The sequence below is a fragment of the Brachycentrus maculatus genome, unplaced genomic scaffold (assembly GCF_059751285.1).
Source record: "Brachycentrus maculatus isolate JH-2025_06_01 unplaced genomic scaffold, ASM5975128v1 h1tg000680l, whole genome shotgun sequence".
Taxonomy (NCBI): Eukaryota; Metazoa; Arthropoda; class Insecta; order Trichoptera; family Brachycentridae; genus Brachycentrus; species Brachycentrus maculatus.
This window is the reverse complement of record NW_028281412.1, coordinates 261,940-278,244: the sequence shown is the minus strand read 5'-3', so window position 1 is coordinate 278,244 and position 16,305 is coordinate 261,940. Positions and strand designations below refer to the sequence as shown.

The 16,305-nt window shown below is 32.7% G+C and overlaps 1 protein-coding gene and 1 long non-coding RNA gene across 2 annotated transcripts; one reads left to right on the top strand and one right to left on the bottom strand.

Moving 5' to 3' along the window:
• Window positions 1-5,640: 5,640 nt before the first annotated feature.
• Window positions 5,641-9,542, bottom strand: LOC148300648 (uncharacterized). Its single transcript, XM_088274472.1, has 3 exons — window positions 9,426-9,542; window positions 8,781-9,301; window positions 5,641-7,147 (listed from the first exon to the last, which is right to left on the bottom strand). Exons 2-3 carry the CDS (start codon window positions 9,232-9,234, stop codon window positions 5,961-5,963), a joined length of 1,641 nt encoding a protein of 546 aa, XP_088130598.1. The 5' UTR covers window positions 9,235-9,301; window positions 9,426-9,542; the 3' UTR covers window positions 5,641-5,960.
• A 693-nt stretch (window positions 9,543-10,235) lies between these two features.
• On the top strand, window positions 10,236-15,387 carry LOC148300647 (uncharacterized). The gene is made up of 3 exons (XR_015838912.1): window positions 10,236-10,289; window positions 12,460-12,855; window positions 14,259-15,387. It is a non-coding gene; the product is annotated as an uncharacterized LOC148300647 (long non-coding RNA).
• Window positions 15,388-16,305: the final 918 nt, after the last annotated feature.

Here is a 16,305-nt window from a genome sequence, read left to right as displayed (position 1 = left end):
TGATACATTTTTAAATTTTTATCTTTTTTGCCTGTATTTTTTTTTTATATTTATATTTTGGTGCAAAGTATCCCGGGGTAAAGTACAACTTTGCACCATGATATTTTCTCTACACTTTTCGTACTAGAATCCAAATTGATGCAAAGTAAAGGCTATCCTACAAGTTTCGTTGCACCTTATGAAGGGTTTTGGCTCACAGTTCGCTAAATACAGATTATAATATTGTATAATTATGGAAAAATAAGACACTTGATAGAAATAAAAAAAATATATATTGAAAAATCTAACAAAAATGATCTTTTTTTCTAATACTGAAGGTTCAAAATTATATAAAATAAAAGGTGGATATTAAAACATATCGTACTACATAGGTTATAGGAATTTAAATTAAATTAGGTCTAAATATGGTCAAGTTCCGGGACGGTTAAGAAACCTCTTTTGGATTGCATTTTCGGTTCTTTTATGGAACCCACTACATCCTTCCAAGAATATTGAAGAAAGTCTTCCTTCATCGGCCACTTCCACGATTTGAGACTCTCCTGCATGGATTTAACAGCTCTGTCTTTCTTTATTTCCAAAATCTGTCCCGGAAATTTTTCTCCTTCAAAATGAAATACAACATATTCTCCCTTCTTTTTTACTGGCCTTAATGAAACGAAAGAACAAATACGATAACTGGTTTCAGTCATCGTTTTTGTTCTTCTCCCTCTTCCTCAAAGCTTCCGTGTGAACTATTATCAGTTAATGCTAGATATGCTGGAAGTTTCGATGCGGAAGATGGGATCATTGATGTAGTTGGTTCAGGTAGCATTTGTGTCTCGTCAACGTTCATTTCGACATTTGGATCGTGAGCAATGCTCTTACCTGGTTCTATCGGTATCGTTTTCCTGCGTTTTAAGACTGAATTCTTTGGGTTGAGTCTGTTTTCTTCCAAAAACTGTTGAAAACTCTGGTGCACCTCATCGTCATACGCTTTTAATGGCAACCGATTAAGCAACTGACTAGTTTTAGCAACAGTCAAGGTTTTATGTCTTTGCAAAAATGATCTTATCCATTCAGAGCCTGGTAAGTTGTTATTTAATATTCGTATTCTTCTGCCAAATCTATCCAAATAGGCTATAAGAATGTAGCGAATGTTAAAAACACTCACTGGGAAACCGTACTCACTCATGTCTACTATGCAGTTTACGAAGGATTGCTCTTCGCCCTTGTCACATATCGGAGGTCCTTTGAGCTTATAGTTAATCGTCCTTCTGGGGATTTTGAAAATTTCTTCAGCCTTTTTTTGACTAATTGTACCATTTCGAATGGCCTCCAAACACTGCTCCACTCTCTTCGGTGTAAAATCGCAGTATCGTCTGGCATAAGGCCGCTGTTTGTGTGTTCTTAAGATTTTTGAAAAAAATATACCATCAGGAATTAAGTAAGTACACAAAACCTATAGATATTTAGCAAAAATGTCAAGTTGTATTAGCCGTTTTAAGACTTTTCATCAAATTAATTAACTATGGCCTTTTGTGGATACTTTGCACCTGGTGCAATGTTACCCCAAATGTGGTCAATACAAGTCAGTTCTTAAAAAAATATTATTTTTACATAAACTTGACAACGTAACTAAAAAATACAGCATTTGAGAAAAGCAGGGCTTACCTACCTACGATTTAGAGACCACTCACTTATTGTAACTTGTTTCAGTATACTGATTACACTGGATTTTTTCGGACACAATTTTCAGACAGAAAACTTTCTTTACATTCGGACAGGAAAAACGCATTGAAGCAATAGCGAGCGACTGTTACTTCTGTAAACCAAAAAGTAGATTGAAGTGCCATCTATCAGAAACAATAGAAAGTAAAATGAAAAATGACATGTATCAGAGATGACCAGCTCCACAATTTCTTTACAGAAGGTGGTGCAAAGTATCACCCATGGTGCAAAGTATACCCACTTTACGGTACATTTATTTCAAAAGGAAGACTCGCCAATCTTTGGATACTGTGTGGTAACGTGGTTTCGTCCAGTTTGCTAGTCTTTTTTGTTACAAAGTAAAAAAAGATTTTATTTACTAACTAATAAACATCATGCCGCTTCTCCGCAAGGGAAGGCAGAGAGAAGAAAACGCCACACTCACTCATAAAACTTACACATTCGTGCACCTCCTCATACATAGCCGCCGATCATCCTAACTACTGACCTGATAACTATCAAATGTTTTATTTTTTTATTGGTAAAACAAATATAAAACACATTTAAATTATACCATAACGATATGAAATAAAATATTTTTTTAAAATGGGAATAAATCACATCTCCTACCAAATACTGGATTACGCTAGAGAAGAATGGGCATAGCAATAAACAATATTATCAAATTTGGCGTAACTACCGTTTTTTTATACAAATGAATAACCCGCCAAACCATTTTAAAGCTATTTTATTACGTTTGCCTTTAGGTATAAAGAAAGAAGAAAAAATTACACAAGTAGCCAATATAATACAAAACAAATTATTTCCAAATTCATTCTACACTTGGCGGAAATCGAAATCGAGGGGCCAGTTTTGCAATTAAGTATATACTAGAGACGCGCCGAATGGATTGGCCACGTGCTAAGACAAGAGGGTTTCCTGCACCAAATAATAGAGGGGACGATCGAGGGAATAAACGCCAGAGGACGCCCACGCCACGAACACCTAAGCGACTTTTACGAAGACATGGGCTGCTCGACGTATAAGGAGCTGAAGAGGACTTCCGAAAATAGGCGAGAATGGCGAAAGAGATGTCATCTGTTGCTACAGACCAATCCGCAGGATTGAGACCAGAGAGGGATACCGTTTGAAAAAAAAGAGTTATATAAATGATTACTTTATGGATTGATGCGATATGTCGATGTAAGTTAGTCTTCCGTGTACACTAATAACCACACTCGGTACAAGCAAACGGTTTCTCCCCAGTATGGGTAAACATATCGCTCACTCCTTTCAAGAACGTCATAAATAAAAAAACGTTATATTTTAGGAGAAAGTTTTTAGAGTTTAATAATATAACACAATACATTAAAAATAAATATGAAGCCACTTATGTAACTTTTTACTGTGTAACAAATCTTTTTAGGTACAATCTGAAGGTTTTTTCTCCATTTGAAAAATATTTAGTATATTTAAAAAAAATAATTAAACAATACCTTTTCTTCAAAATGCAAAAACAACACTTTCTGCCCTGTAGTGGGTAAATATTAAGTTAAAAATATGCCTCTTTTGCTGGGATATAGTACATTTTCTGGGCATTCCGAAAACACACACAACTGAAAAATGACGATTTTTGATTTATGACGTTCTTGAAAGGAGTGAGCGATATGTCGTTTTAAATCACCTCTTTGTGAACATTTAAATCACAATGCGAACAAAAGAACGGTTTATCAGCAGAATGAGTTAACAAATGCCTTTTCAAAAGTTCTTTCTGAGAAAAATTATTTTGACAGTGCGAACAGGAGAATGGTTTCTCTCCCGTGTAAGTTAACATGTGTAACCTCAGTTTATTTTTGATCGAACACTTATACTGACACTCGGAGGAAGAGAAGGGTTTCTCTCCAGAGTGAGTGCATGTGCACTTTCAAACTACCTTTTTGAGAACATTTATAATCACACTCGGAGCACGAAAATGGTTTTTCTTTAGTATGAGTCAACATGTGCAACTTTAAGTAATTTTTTAAAGAGCATTTATAATGACATTCGGAACAAGAAAACTTTTTTTCGTCAGAGTGAGTAAACACGTGAAATTTTAAATTGCCTTTTAGTGAACACTTTTATTGACACTTGGTACAGGAGAATGGTTTTTCGCGTGTATGAGTAACCATGTGCCTTTTCAAATTGCCCTTATGAGAAAATTTGTTTTCACACTCTGAGCAAGAAAATGGTTTCTCCCCAGTGTGGGTTAACATGTGTAACTTCAAACTACGTTTGATGGAACATTTATATTGACACTTAGAGCAAGAAAACCTTTTCTCACAAGCATGAGTTAACGTTCGTAGATTTACCTCATTATCGTGTGGATACACAAATTTGCGCTTGGAACTGGTTTTCTCTGAATATTTGGGCTTTATTTCGCTCTTCTTCATTTATGAAAGCAAAACCAAAATTCATTATATAAAGTATGTTCAACATCTAGGCTGTTGAATGGACATTTGGCTATCTAAAATAATAAACGGGCACCACAATTAGAACAACAATATTTCGTTAATTGATCACACCAGAAAATTCACTGTCAAAACTCAATTATTTTCTTAAACGTTACTGAAATTATTTGATTTTTTTATTATTGATATTCAAATATTTTTCACTACGAAAAAATTAAGCACACACATCGACAATCTTTTGGATAAGAAAATAATCTATTTACTTGGTTCATGTTTCTGTTGCCAGATATATGTCATAAACAGATCAAGTTTTAAATTTGAGATTATCAAAAATGATATCCGTTTTGATGAATGTAAAATAAGTAAATAGATTAACAAAAAAGTATTTCAGATTAAAAATCAATACACATCAAAACCAGTTAATTAACCAATTTAAATACAAACATATTTTGTATATTAAAGCATTGTTAACTTTCTGGTTTGGTAATATAACACTCTCCTTATCATCAATCATCGTTCACTTTATGTAATTTTATAGTACGAGTATTACACAAAGTGAACGATGAATGATACGGAGTTTTTTCCTTCATATTACAGATGAAGAAGAATATGGAAGTTTGGGCATTTACGGGGCTTACGACCATCATAGGCTGGTTTAAGTGATCACTTTACACACATTTTGGGTAATATTTACCAATTCTGCCCATTATTGACAACCACACTACTCAAATTCTTGGTACTTCTATATTTATGGTTCAATTTCGAAACAAAGTGCTTGGAATCACTAGAATTTCACTAGAGACATCTATTGGTGAGATGAAAGAAGTTTTTGTATTGAGCAGAAACTCTTTAATTTTTGTGTGAGGTCCGAATAAGAAGTGTTGAATACATACAATTCGAGAGAAAACTGAATAGAAAGCCAATAAGGTTTTCTGTCATCAGCCCATAAAAATTATTTTGATTATTTTAGATGGAGTTGTATTTATTATTTAACTTGCGTATTATGTACAAGATTTATAGACCATTAGGTGGATTTTTGTTTCATCTAACTTTTTTTAAAAATGTTAGTTTAATCTGTGTTGGAAACAGGAAAGATAATCTAGTGTGGTCCAATCAGGAACATCTCAGTATTTGCTCATTGCTGGTAGGAAACCACATAGAACTCTTCAGGAGAAACCTGACTGGTGTCGTCAACAGGCCTTGCGTTCGCCGAGGGTCCGCCATTATGCGTCCTAGCTTTGTTTATGGTAGCAATGTCTTTCACTATTTTTATCATGTATGACACCTAAACTGACCATTTATTTTTATCCTTAAAACGGGACATTTGCCAATTTTTACGTAATAGTATGTATATTCAAGAAAACACGTATTTTTTCAAAGTTTTTATATATTATTAAAAAGAAAAGGAATGTTGATAAAGAAAATAAGAAAAATAAATAATACAAACATGAAAAAAATGTTGTGTTATATTTTTTTGATGAAAAAAATTTCTCGAGTATTTTATAAATTTTATTTAAGGTTTCCTTTTATAAATTGGTTAGTCTTTGCACATGACTCACCAGACACTAGCTGTAGCGACATGCACCGAAATCAAGCTAGGATTTTTCAGCATAGTTATATGAAACGGCTATGCTACAAACTACCGTCGATTCTTTGCACTTTTTTTTTTAAATTGTTACCGTGTGTTACTTTTTTTTGAAAACGGGACATTTCGACGTCCCGAAACTTTACTTTGGGACAACGGGACAGGCTATCTAAAAACGGGACGGTCCCGTTCAAAACGAGACGTATGGTCACTTTAATGATACCACCTCTCGTGACAGTTATTTAAAACGAAGTTTGTTTGCAAATAGATATTGGTTTGGCATTCTGTTCTCTACATATACCCTGCGGGGAAGCGGCGTGATGTTTTGACATGTGTTTCTTTAAATTCCATTTTCTTGAACATGTGTATTTACATTCGGTGCAAATAAATGGTTTCTCACCAGAATGCATTAACACGTGATTTTTTAAATCCGAATTCCTTGAAAATTTACGTTGACAAACGGAACAAGAGAAAGGTGTCTCGCCAGTATGAGTCAATATGTGTAACTTCAAATTACTTTTGAACGATGTTTTATATTGGCATTCTGAGCAAGATAAACGTTTCTCACCAGTATGAATCAACATGTGTTGTCTTAAATAATGTTTCCGCCTGCATTTATATTCACACTCTGTACAAGAAAATTGTTTTTCGACATGCATTAATAAGTGTTTCCTTAAACTTTCTTTTCCCTTAAATGTATATTGACATTGCGAACAAGATAATTTCTCTCCAGTATGAGTGAACATGTGTTGGTTCAAACTCCTTTTCTGCGAACAGGTATAATGACAATCGGAACAAGAGAATTTTTTCTCTTCAGAGTGAGTTAACATATGATTCTTTAAATTCTCATCACGCAGACATTTAAACTGACACTTGGAACAAGAGAATTTTTTCTCACCGGAGTGAGTCAACATGTGTATTTTTAAACTACCTCTCTGTGAACATTTGTAATGACAAACGGAACACGAAAATGGTTTTTCTCCAGTGTGAGTCAACATGTGCAGTTTCAAACTATTTTTGACCGAACATTTATATTGACACTCTGAACAAGAAAATCGTTTCACACCAGAATGAGTTAACATGTGCGAATTCAAATTACTTTTCAACGAAGTTTTATATTGACACTCTGAACAGGAAAGGCGTTTCTCATTTGTGTGAGTAAACATATGACTTTTTAAACTGTTTCTGCGAGAACATTTATATTGACACTCCGTACAGAATAACAGTTTCTCGCCCGAGTGAGTGAACATGTGACTTTTTAAACTACTTATACTAGAACATCTATATTGACATTCTGAACAGGAAAATCGTTTTTCAGTTATGTGACTTAACGCGTGTAATCTTAGTTCATCTTCGTGTGAGCACGTAAATTTACACTTAGAACATGATATCCCTGAATATGGTGGCTCAGATTCGTTCTTCTCCAAATCTGAAAGAAAATATATCCGAATTATTTTACAAACTTGAAAATGTAATCCATTTGTCTTCCATATTCCCATCCCAATAGACTATTCACATCTATGTTGATATATCAATAAAAATCTGCATGTAAATAAATCCTAAAATGAACAAATTCAGTTTTTGTTAACAAAATTTAATCTTGTTTCTCTTACTTTCTGTTGTTTTATATGGAATTCATTTGATAGATTTATATTATCCACTGACACTTCGTGATGGAATTGCATTTTTAATATATTATTAGATTAAAACCAATATTTTTAGCTTTTCCACTTTTTTTATTTGACCAGCGACCGAGTTTCGTCGTTACCGACATCTGATGACACCAGTCTGATGATGTCGGTAACGACGAAACCCGGTCGCTGGTCAAATAAAAAAGGTTGAAAAGCTAAAAATATTGGTTTTAATCTAATAATATATGGAATTCATTTATTTATTTAAATAAATAATAAATATTTATTGAACGGCTAAAGCCATTAACATAATACAAATACACAGTATCTTATATGAAAATACAATAATGAATACACTAATGGAAAAAAAGTCATAATTAAAATAATTAAACATAAAATAATAATAAAATAACTAATAGTTAGCACTGGTAAATACAGGTCTCTTTCACACACTATCAGCGAGCAGCGAGAGAGAGTGAAATCGCAAATTATATCTTTATTTAATAATTTAAATAGTTTCTTCACGGGTTTTGCTAGGCGAGGCGTTCTTACAATAAACGTATTGTAAAAAATAAAAAAAAAACAAATTTAACAAAAAAAAACATCATTTCATATAAAAGACTAATAATCCCACTACAACATTTTGTGTGTTTCCCAAATATTTGGTCACAAATCTGGATTATCTCCAACTAACAGTTATTTTTTGACATCTCAATATCTCACATACAAATGAGAGTTTCTGCTCAATAAAGCTTTTTTCACTCACCATAGATGTCTCTAGTGAATTCAAGCACTTTGTTTCGAATTTAAACAATATATATAGAATTCCACGAATTTGAGTATTGTGGTTGCCAATCATGGGAAGAATTAAGCATTTACGGGGCTGACGACCTTCGCTGGTTTAAGTGATCACTTTACAGACGTGTAACATTCACCAATTCTACCCATTATTGACGGCCTTCATAGGCTGGTTTACGTGATCACTTTACACACGTGTAACAATCACCAATTCAACCCATTATTGACAACCACATTACTCAAATTCTTGGAGGTTCTATATATATGAACCAATTTTGAAACATTGTTCTTGAATCACTCTCAGACAACTATTGGTGAAAAGAAGCTTTATATTGAGCAAAAACTCTTTTATATTAGTATGTGAGGTCCAAATCCTGGATTATAATCACATACATGAGAAACGTCAGAAAATATAATTTTCATTTTTATCATTTTAGCTTATAATGTGACCAGTTAATTTATTTACACCATTTTGAGTGTGTCCAAATACTTGTTCACATTCTGGATTATCTCCAATTATATGAGTTATTTTTTTAAATGAAAAAGAACTATAATTGCAGATAATCCAGATTTGTAAACAAGTATTTGGACACACTCAAAATGTTGTTGAAAGGGAATATTAAATGTACTCACCCGAGGTCGCTTCTATTTTAATTGAAGATTCCAAACATTCTCGTTTAATATCAGGATTATGGATCTCCATTACTTCTTCAGATCGCTGCAGTATAGTACCGGTCCCAAATTCAGATATTTTCTCGCTTACATCATCCCTGGAAGGGATATTATCGCCTTCTTTGTATTTTTTTTCCGGATCAACTTTTACAAATATTTTAGGAGATGAATCATAACTTCGTAGTTCAGTTTTAGAATCTCCCTTGGGACATGGCGCCCCACAAAGAGTATCACCTTCTTCGACAAATGAGTCTGGTTCTGTTTTGATGATAGGAACCATTACGTACATATCGGGATTAGATGTTGTGACACAAGTTTCCGGTTCTTTCTTGAGTATGTGGGGATATGTCGCCCCACTAGTATCCCATTCTACATCTCCCGGTTCAGACTTGACGCTCACCGAAGGAGGCTCCATCTGTTCTTCAGTCTTCCACTCAAAAGTCACCGAAAATCCCTTAATCTGCCTATTTTTAACCAATCTCCTGCAATGAATACAACACTCAAACTACGCGTTAAGTATAAGCGGCCAACCTAAACATTTTGACAGATACTTTCGTGGGATTAAAATACTACGAATGGCGTAGAATAAGTCAATTAAAGAATTACCCTTTGACCGTTTTTGAATGAGCAGTAATCTATTAATCGATACAGAAAGAAACAATATTGTTCGGATCTCAGTGAAATACCAAATATTACATAGAACCACTGAACACGAGCAGCAAGTCGGCCATTTGTGATAATCATAGACAATAATTCAAACCGTGCGCCATATGCGGCACTATATATATATTATATATATATATATATATATATATATATATATATATATATATATATATATATATATATATATATATATATATATATATATATATATATATATATATATATATATATATATATATATATATATATATATATATATATATATATATATATATATATATATATATATATATATATATATATATATATATATATATATATATATATATATATATATATATATATATATATATATATGTATATATATATATTTATATATATATATATAAATATATAAAACATAAGTAAACTCACATCCTAGTAAAATCAGAAACTAAAATCATGTATAAATACTTCACTGCTAACTTAGAATCAATATAATATATAAACTCATGCCTCTAGCGAGAGCTAGTGTTTTTGCCTAGAATTTTGAATTACATATAACTATGAATTATATGAAATTAAAGCGACTTTAAACATAAAGAGTAAATCCACTCACGAGCAGGCATAGGCTATAAAACTTAAAAAGTTGAAGCCTCAGTAGGGTCTTGATAAGCGGCGTTCCACAAGCCGTAGCTAGATTTGTCACTTGGACGCTAGGTACCTAATAGATTTTTTTTTTCACTTTAGCATTGCACTGTTTGTCTATGTGCAGTGTCTGCCATAGATAATCTTTGGTGTCTGCAGGGTCCGTGACGTTTGCCGGTGAATTATCTTATTCCTCTTTTAATAATTGTATTTAAATTAATAATAGTGACGAACTTATTCATTAATACTTTTTTTTGCTCGTTGATCGTTGATTTTTGCCGTAAACGAGTTTAGATTTTCAACATGTAGATTATATCAAATCTCATTGTTGGTAGAATATCCTCAATACAAAATGAGATATTACGGAAACCGTTGTAATATTTGATCCATCAAATAGTAATCTTTAGTTCAGTTTTAATAATGAACTGCTTAAGCATTGAGCGCATTCTCGTCATTCTATACACATGGGGTCATTCAAATCAACCAACTTCTCATGATTACATTGCTAACATAATTTGCTTCATTTTCTGAAAAGCATTATCGAAAGATTTGTATTATTTTACTAGCATATTGTTTTTTATTATTCACTATACATACAATTGCTATCTACATAATATGACCTCACCAGGTTTTACCATTCCCAAGGTACATTTTACGTAACTAAATATAAATAACTCCTGAAGCGGAGGGCTGATCACCTTTCCTTCGTGTGTTCAAGATAACGATCAAGATAACACTGTGTTTATATAATGCAGTGCCCTATGCACCATTGGGGTGTGGATAAGGGTTTGAATGAATGAAATATAAATATAGGAGTCAAACACTGCAATATATCGTTCCGAACATTTTTAATTTGTTGCCGACGAAGGTTAGAGGTCAAAATAAAATATGGAACAAAGGCAAAATAAAGGAATGGGTAAATGATCAAGAGTTAATTCTATGAAATTTGTAAAATAGTTTATATTCTTAATTTTTTTCCCTTTTTTGTGTGCATATTGGTTAAAATGGATGAAAACAAACAAAATGTATATAAAAGAACTCCACCGTCAAGATACACAAGGTGGCTATGCAAAAAATATTTTAAATATGTTTAAAATTGTTCTGTGTACAATTTATGCAAATGAAAAAAAAACTTTTTAAATGATATGAAAAGAAAGTTATTTATGACATGCAATCAAATACATGGTTGAATTATTGTTTTTTGACATCTCATCAAAGATGAAGAAGAATATGGAAGTCTGGGCATTTACGGGGCTGACGACCGTCATAGGCTGGTTTAAGTGATCACTTTACACACGTGTAACATTCACCAATTCTACCCATTATTGACAACCACACCACTCAAATTCTTGGAAGTTCTATATATATGTGGTAGTGTGGTTGTCAATAATGGGTAGAATTGGTGACCAGCCTGTGACGGTCGTCAGCCCCGTAAATGCCCAGACTTCCATATTCTTCTTCATCTTTGATGAGATGTCAAAAAATAATATGAAAATAACTCCTGTAATTGGAGATAATCCAGATTTTGTGAACAAGTATTTGGACACACTCAAAATGTTTTACATGGTTGAATGATGGAGTGTTTAAATTATGATATGTGTGCTTTTCTGAGAGGTGCTTCCTTATGTTATGTGAGAGATATTCTTTAATTCGTGTATAAAGATTGTTTTAGGATAAAGTGAGTTGCATAAGAAGTAATTTGTTGAATATTTCCTCTGTGGGAGTCCTCCTCGGAACTTTAAGTATTATTTTCATTGCTGATTTTTAGGCAACAATAGTACTATTTTATTATCCAAAAAAAATGTCATAACATTCTTTGACTAAGTTTGTAGAACTGTACAACAGACCGCGTATTCACTTGATATTGTACTCTTGGCGAATTATGGGCATTTTCGGATGAAATCACGTAGGCTATTTTTACTTCCTTACGAACAAATTTAAATATTATTGTGTCGGGTTCTGGTCCCGTGGTTAGTATCGCGGACTCTTAAGTCAGAGTTTCTCGGTTCGAACCTACTCTAGCACAATTTAATTGCTATTTCTTATAATGAGCCGCTTAGGCTCACATAAGTAGTATGAAATTGAAATAATTGTGTAAATAACAAAAAAAGCACAAATATTTCTCTTTTTTTATTTAAAAAAATACATTCTCTCTGCCTTCCTCTGAGGAGTAGCGGCGTTTCAGTTATTTATGTTTACTTTTGGTTTATGTAAACCTTATATATATATATATATATATATATATATATATATATATATATATATATATATATATATATATATATATATATATATATATATATATATATATATATATATATATATATATATATATTCGATGTTTCAGGTTCAATATTCGTGGTTATCAATAACACCGAGCAACAGATGGATCTCACACAGGCTTGTGTTAAGGATGAACCGGGAGACGTAGAAGGGGATATTCTCCGAACATCTATTGGGAAAGGTGCAATACTCGCTAGTACAAGTATTCCACGCTGTAGCGATGTATTGAATTGTAATGTAAAAGATATTATCTATCCGGAAGTTCTAGTAGTCAAAGTCGAACCAGGCAGCGACGATGAATATGAAGAAGAAGAGACACCATGTCCCGAAATGACTGGGCTGGGGACGAGTGCTGAAGGAAAGTACAAAGTAATATCTAGCCGTATCGCGTTCGCGGAAATGGATATAGATCGTCCTGACATGAAGCTGGAATCGTCTCGCAGAATGGAAGACGAATCTAGTAAGTCATAATGCTTTCGTTACAACCTCCCAATGTCTGAATACTTTTTTCTTTTCAAAAGCGATGGTTAACCGGTAAGAGATAGCTTATTTATTTGGTATATTATTTTGAGAAATAAAATATAATATAAATATAATAAAAATATTTGTTTTTTGATCCACTCACAAAATAATATATCAATATGATCCACAAAGTTAATTTTTTCAATATTCAAAACATAATGTTGGCGAGTACGGCCAGCAAATTAAAGATGTATAAAAAACAGACAGTGATATACAGATTGGTGTGTCTTAATATATATATTTTTAATTAACTAATGTGGGTGGATCAAAAAACAAAGTATTTTTATTTCTCAAAGTAATATATCAATATGATCCACAAAATTAGTGCTTTCAATATTCAAAACATATTTCTTTGGTCCTTTCCGCATCATCTATTTTCTTTAATCCTTCTTGCCTTAAAGTTTGTTACGTTTTGAATCCAGCCAATTATTTCTATTCTTTTCTCACGATGATCACATTAAACCTGTAATAATACAATAGATCTCTATCCCTACAGTTATCGTCCAGGTTTCGTAGGTATAGAATGCTGTACCAGACATTTCTTAAATAAATTAAAGAATTGTTGGGTAATATATCCAAAATGAAAAACGGTTATTGGATTGAATTCTACTTTTATTTACATATCGCTCACTCCTTTCAAGAACGTCATAAATCAAAAATTGTCAATTTTCAGTTGTGCATATTTTCGGAATGCCCAGAAAATGTACCATATCCCTGCGAAAGAGCCATATTTTAAACACAATATTTACCCGCTACAGGGCAGAAAGTGTTGTTTTTGCATTTTGAAGAAAAGGTATTGTTTAATATTTTTAAAAAAATAAAATAAATATTTTTCAAATGGAGAAAAAACCTTCAGGTTTTACCTAAAAAGATCTGTTGCACAGTAAAAAGTTCAGTCAGTGGCTTAATATTTATTTTTAATACATTGTATTATATTCTTAAACTTCAAAAACGTTCTCCTGAAAAATCAAGTATTTTGATTTATGACGTTCTTGAAAGGAGTGAGCGATATATGATATGTGACGCGTTTCGTTTCGTGCATACACCCAGTGTTTGATGTCTTAATAAGACGAAACGCGTCACATATCATATATGTAAATAAAAGTTTAATTCCATCCTATAACCGTGTTTAATTTTAAATATATTACTCAACAATTCGATATGAAATTCTACCAACTGTCTGCAGTTACAATAAATAAATAAAATAATATTCAGGTACGGATTATTAAAATCATTTATTTTCGATATTGGATTGTAAATCAAGGCATTTTATTTATTTAAACGGTACTTCATTATCGGTTGTTATTAATGGCATTTTATCAGTATATATATTTTTTTCAGATGCAAATGCAACAACGAAATCTCACCGTTCAGTAAATAACGAAACATTATCAAATTTTAGTCCCACGAAGAAAACGTTGTACTCGTGCTCCGTATGTAAATATAAATGTCTCCGAAACGATGTTTTAAAAACTCATATGTTAATTCATTCCGGCGAAAAACCTTTCATGTGCGCTGAGTGTGAATATAAATGCCATCGGAAAGCGGATTTAAAAAAACACACGATCCTTCACACAAAGGTGAAACCGTTTTCATGCTTAGAGTGTAATTTTAAATGTTACCAAAAGGGAAATTTAGTAGCGCACTTAGTAACTCATACAGGTGAGAAACGCTTTTCGTGTTTGGAGTGTACATACAAGTGTGCTAGAAAGTGGCATTTAAAACAACACATGTTAACTCATAATGGTTTGAAACCTTTCTCATGCCGACAGTGTAAATACGAATGTTCTCGAAGTGGAGATTTGAAAAGTCACATACTTACACATACTGGCGAGAAACGCTTTTCGTGCTTGAAGTGTACATACAAATGCGCTAGAAAGTGGCAATTAAAGCAACACATGTCAACTCATGCTGGTTTAAAACCCTTGACATGCCCAGAGTGGAAATACGAATGTTCCGAAAATGAAGATTTGAGAAAACACGTTTTAACTCACACTGGTGATAAACCATTTTCGTGCTCGGAATGCAAATATGAATGTTCTCGCAAAAGCGCTTTAAAAATACACCTGTTAACTCACACTGGCGAGAAACCATTCTCTTGTTCAAAGTGTAGTTATGTATCTTCTAGAAAAGGGGATTTGAAAACGCACATGTTAATTCACACTGGAGATAAACCATTTTCATGTTCGGAATGTAAATATGAGAGCTATCGAAAAGATTGTCTAAAAAGGCACATGCTAACGCATACTGGTGAGAAACCTTTTTCGTGCTCAGAGTGTAATTATTCGTGTTCACTTAGGCTTAGTTTGAAAAGACACATCTTAAAACATGCTCCGAAATAGATGGCTATGTTATCGAATAATAAAGCAAACTTTAAAGATAAAAAATGCTGTTTCAAAACTGCTAATATTTACACATTTTTCTGTTTTCATATTGTAGTGGTTAGCACATTGCCAGAAGTCATTATTTTTCTTTATTCATGCATAATACACAATCAGTGAAAAACAAAAATAAAACATTCAATTGAAATTCTCGAGGAACTGCTCTTCTAGCAATTTGTCACCAGTTTCTTACAATATGGTTAAAATCAACAAAAATATATAAATGGCATAATGTAAATAATTTATTACAAACCAAAAGTTCACTTAACCAACTGAAACGCCGCTACTCCGCAGGAGAAGGCAGAGAGAATATATTTTTTGAAATTAAAAAAAAAGAGAAATCTTTTTGTTTGAATTATTTACACTAATATTTCAATTTCATATTATTTCTGTGAGCCTAAGCGTATTATTATTAGAAATAGGTATCAAATTGTAGTATAGTGGGTTCGAACCGAGGAACTCTGACGTAAGAGTCCGCGACACTAACCACGGGACCACAAATCGATACTACATCGCCACACAACTCTGTCTTTGAAAACATTATTCACCTCTTCCACATTCCTACATCTCCTTTTACATACCCGCCGATTATTTCGAATCCTGACCTGGGTATTTGAGTATTTGAAATACCTCATCATGCCCCTGCGCCTTTTAATTAACTATATTATATTACATTTTGTTTTACCATTCTTTACTCACTCATTCGTTTCACATGTCCAAACCATCTCAACACACGTTTCTAATTTTATCAACAATACTTATCTCAGCTTTTCATTATTCGCATATTCACCATTCGAACATATTTAAAGTAATATTTAAATCTGTGCAACATAATCAAGAATATATGGAAAATTATAAATTAAGAAATAGTTAAATAAAAGCTAATCAAAATAAAACTAGTAAGGAAAATGAAAACCAAATCATTAATTTAAATTTTTTAAATTACATTGAACTACCCATCGGACAAATGGCACACGTTAGCATCCCGCGGTCAATAAAAACCGCAC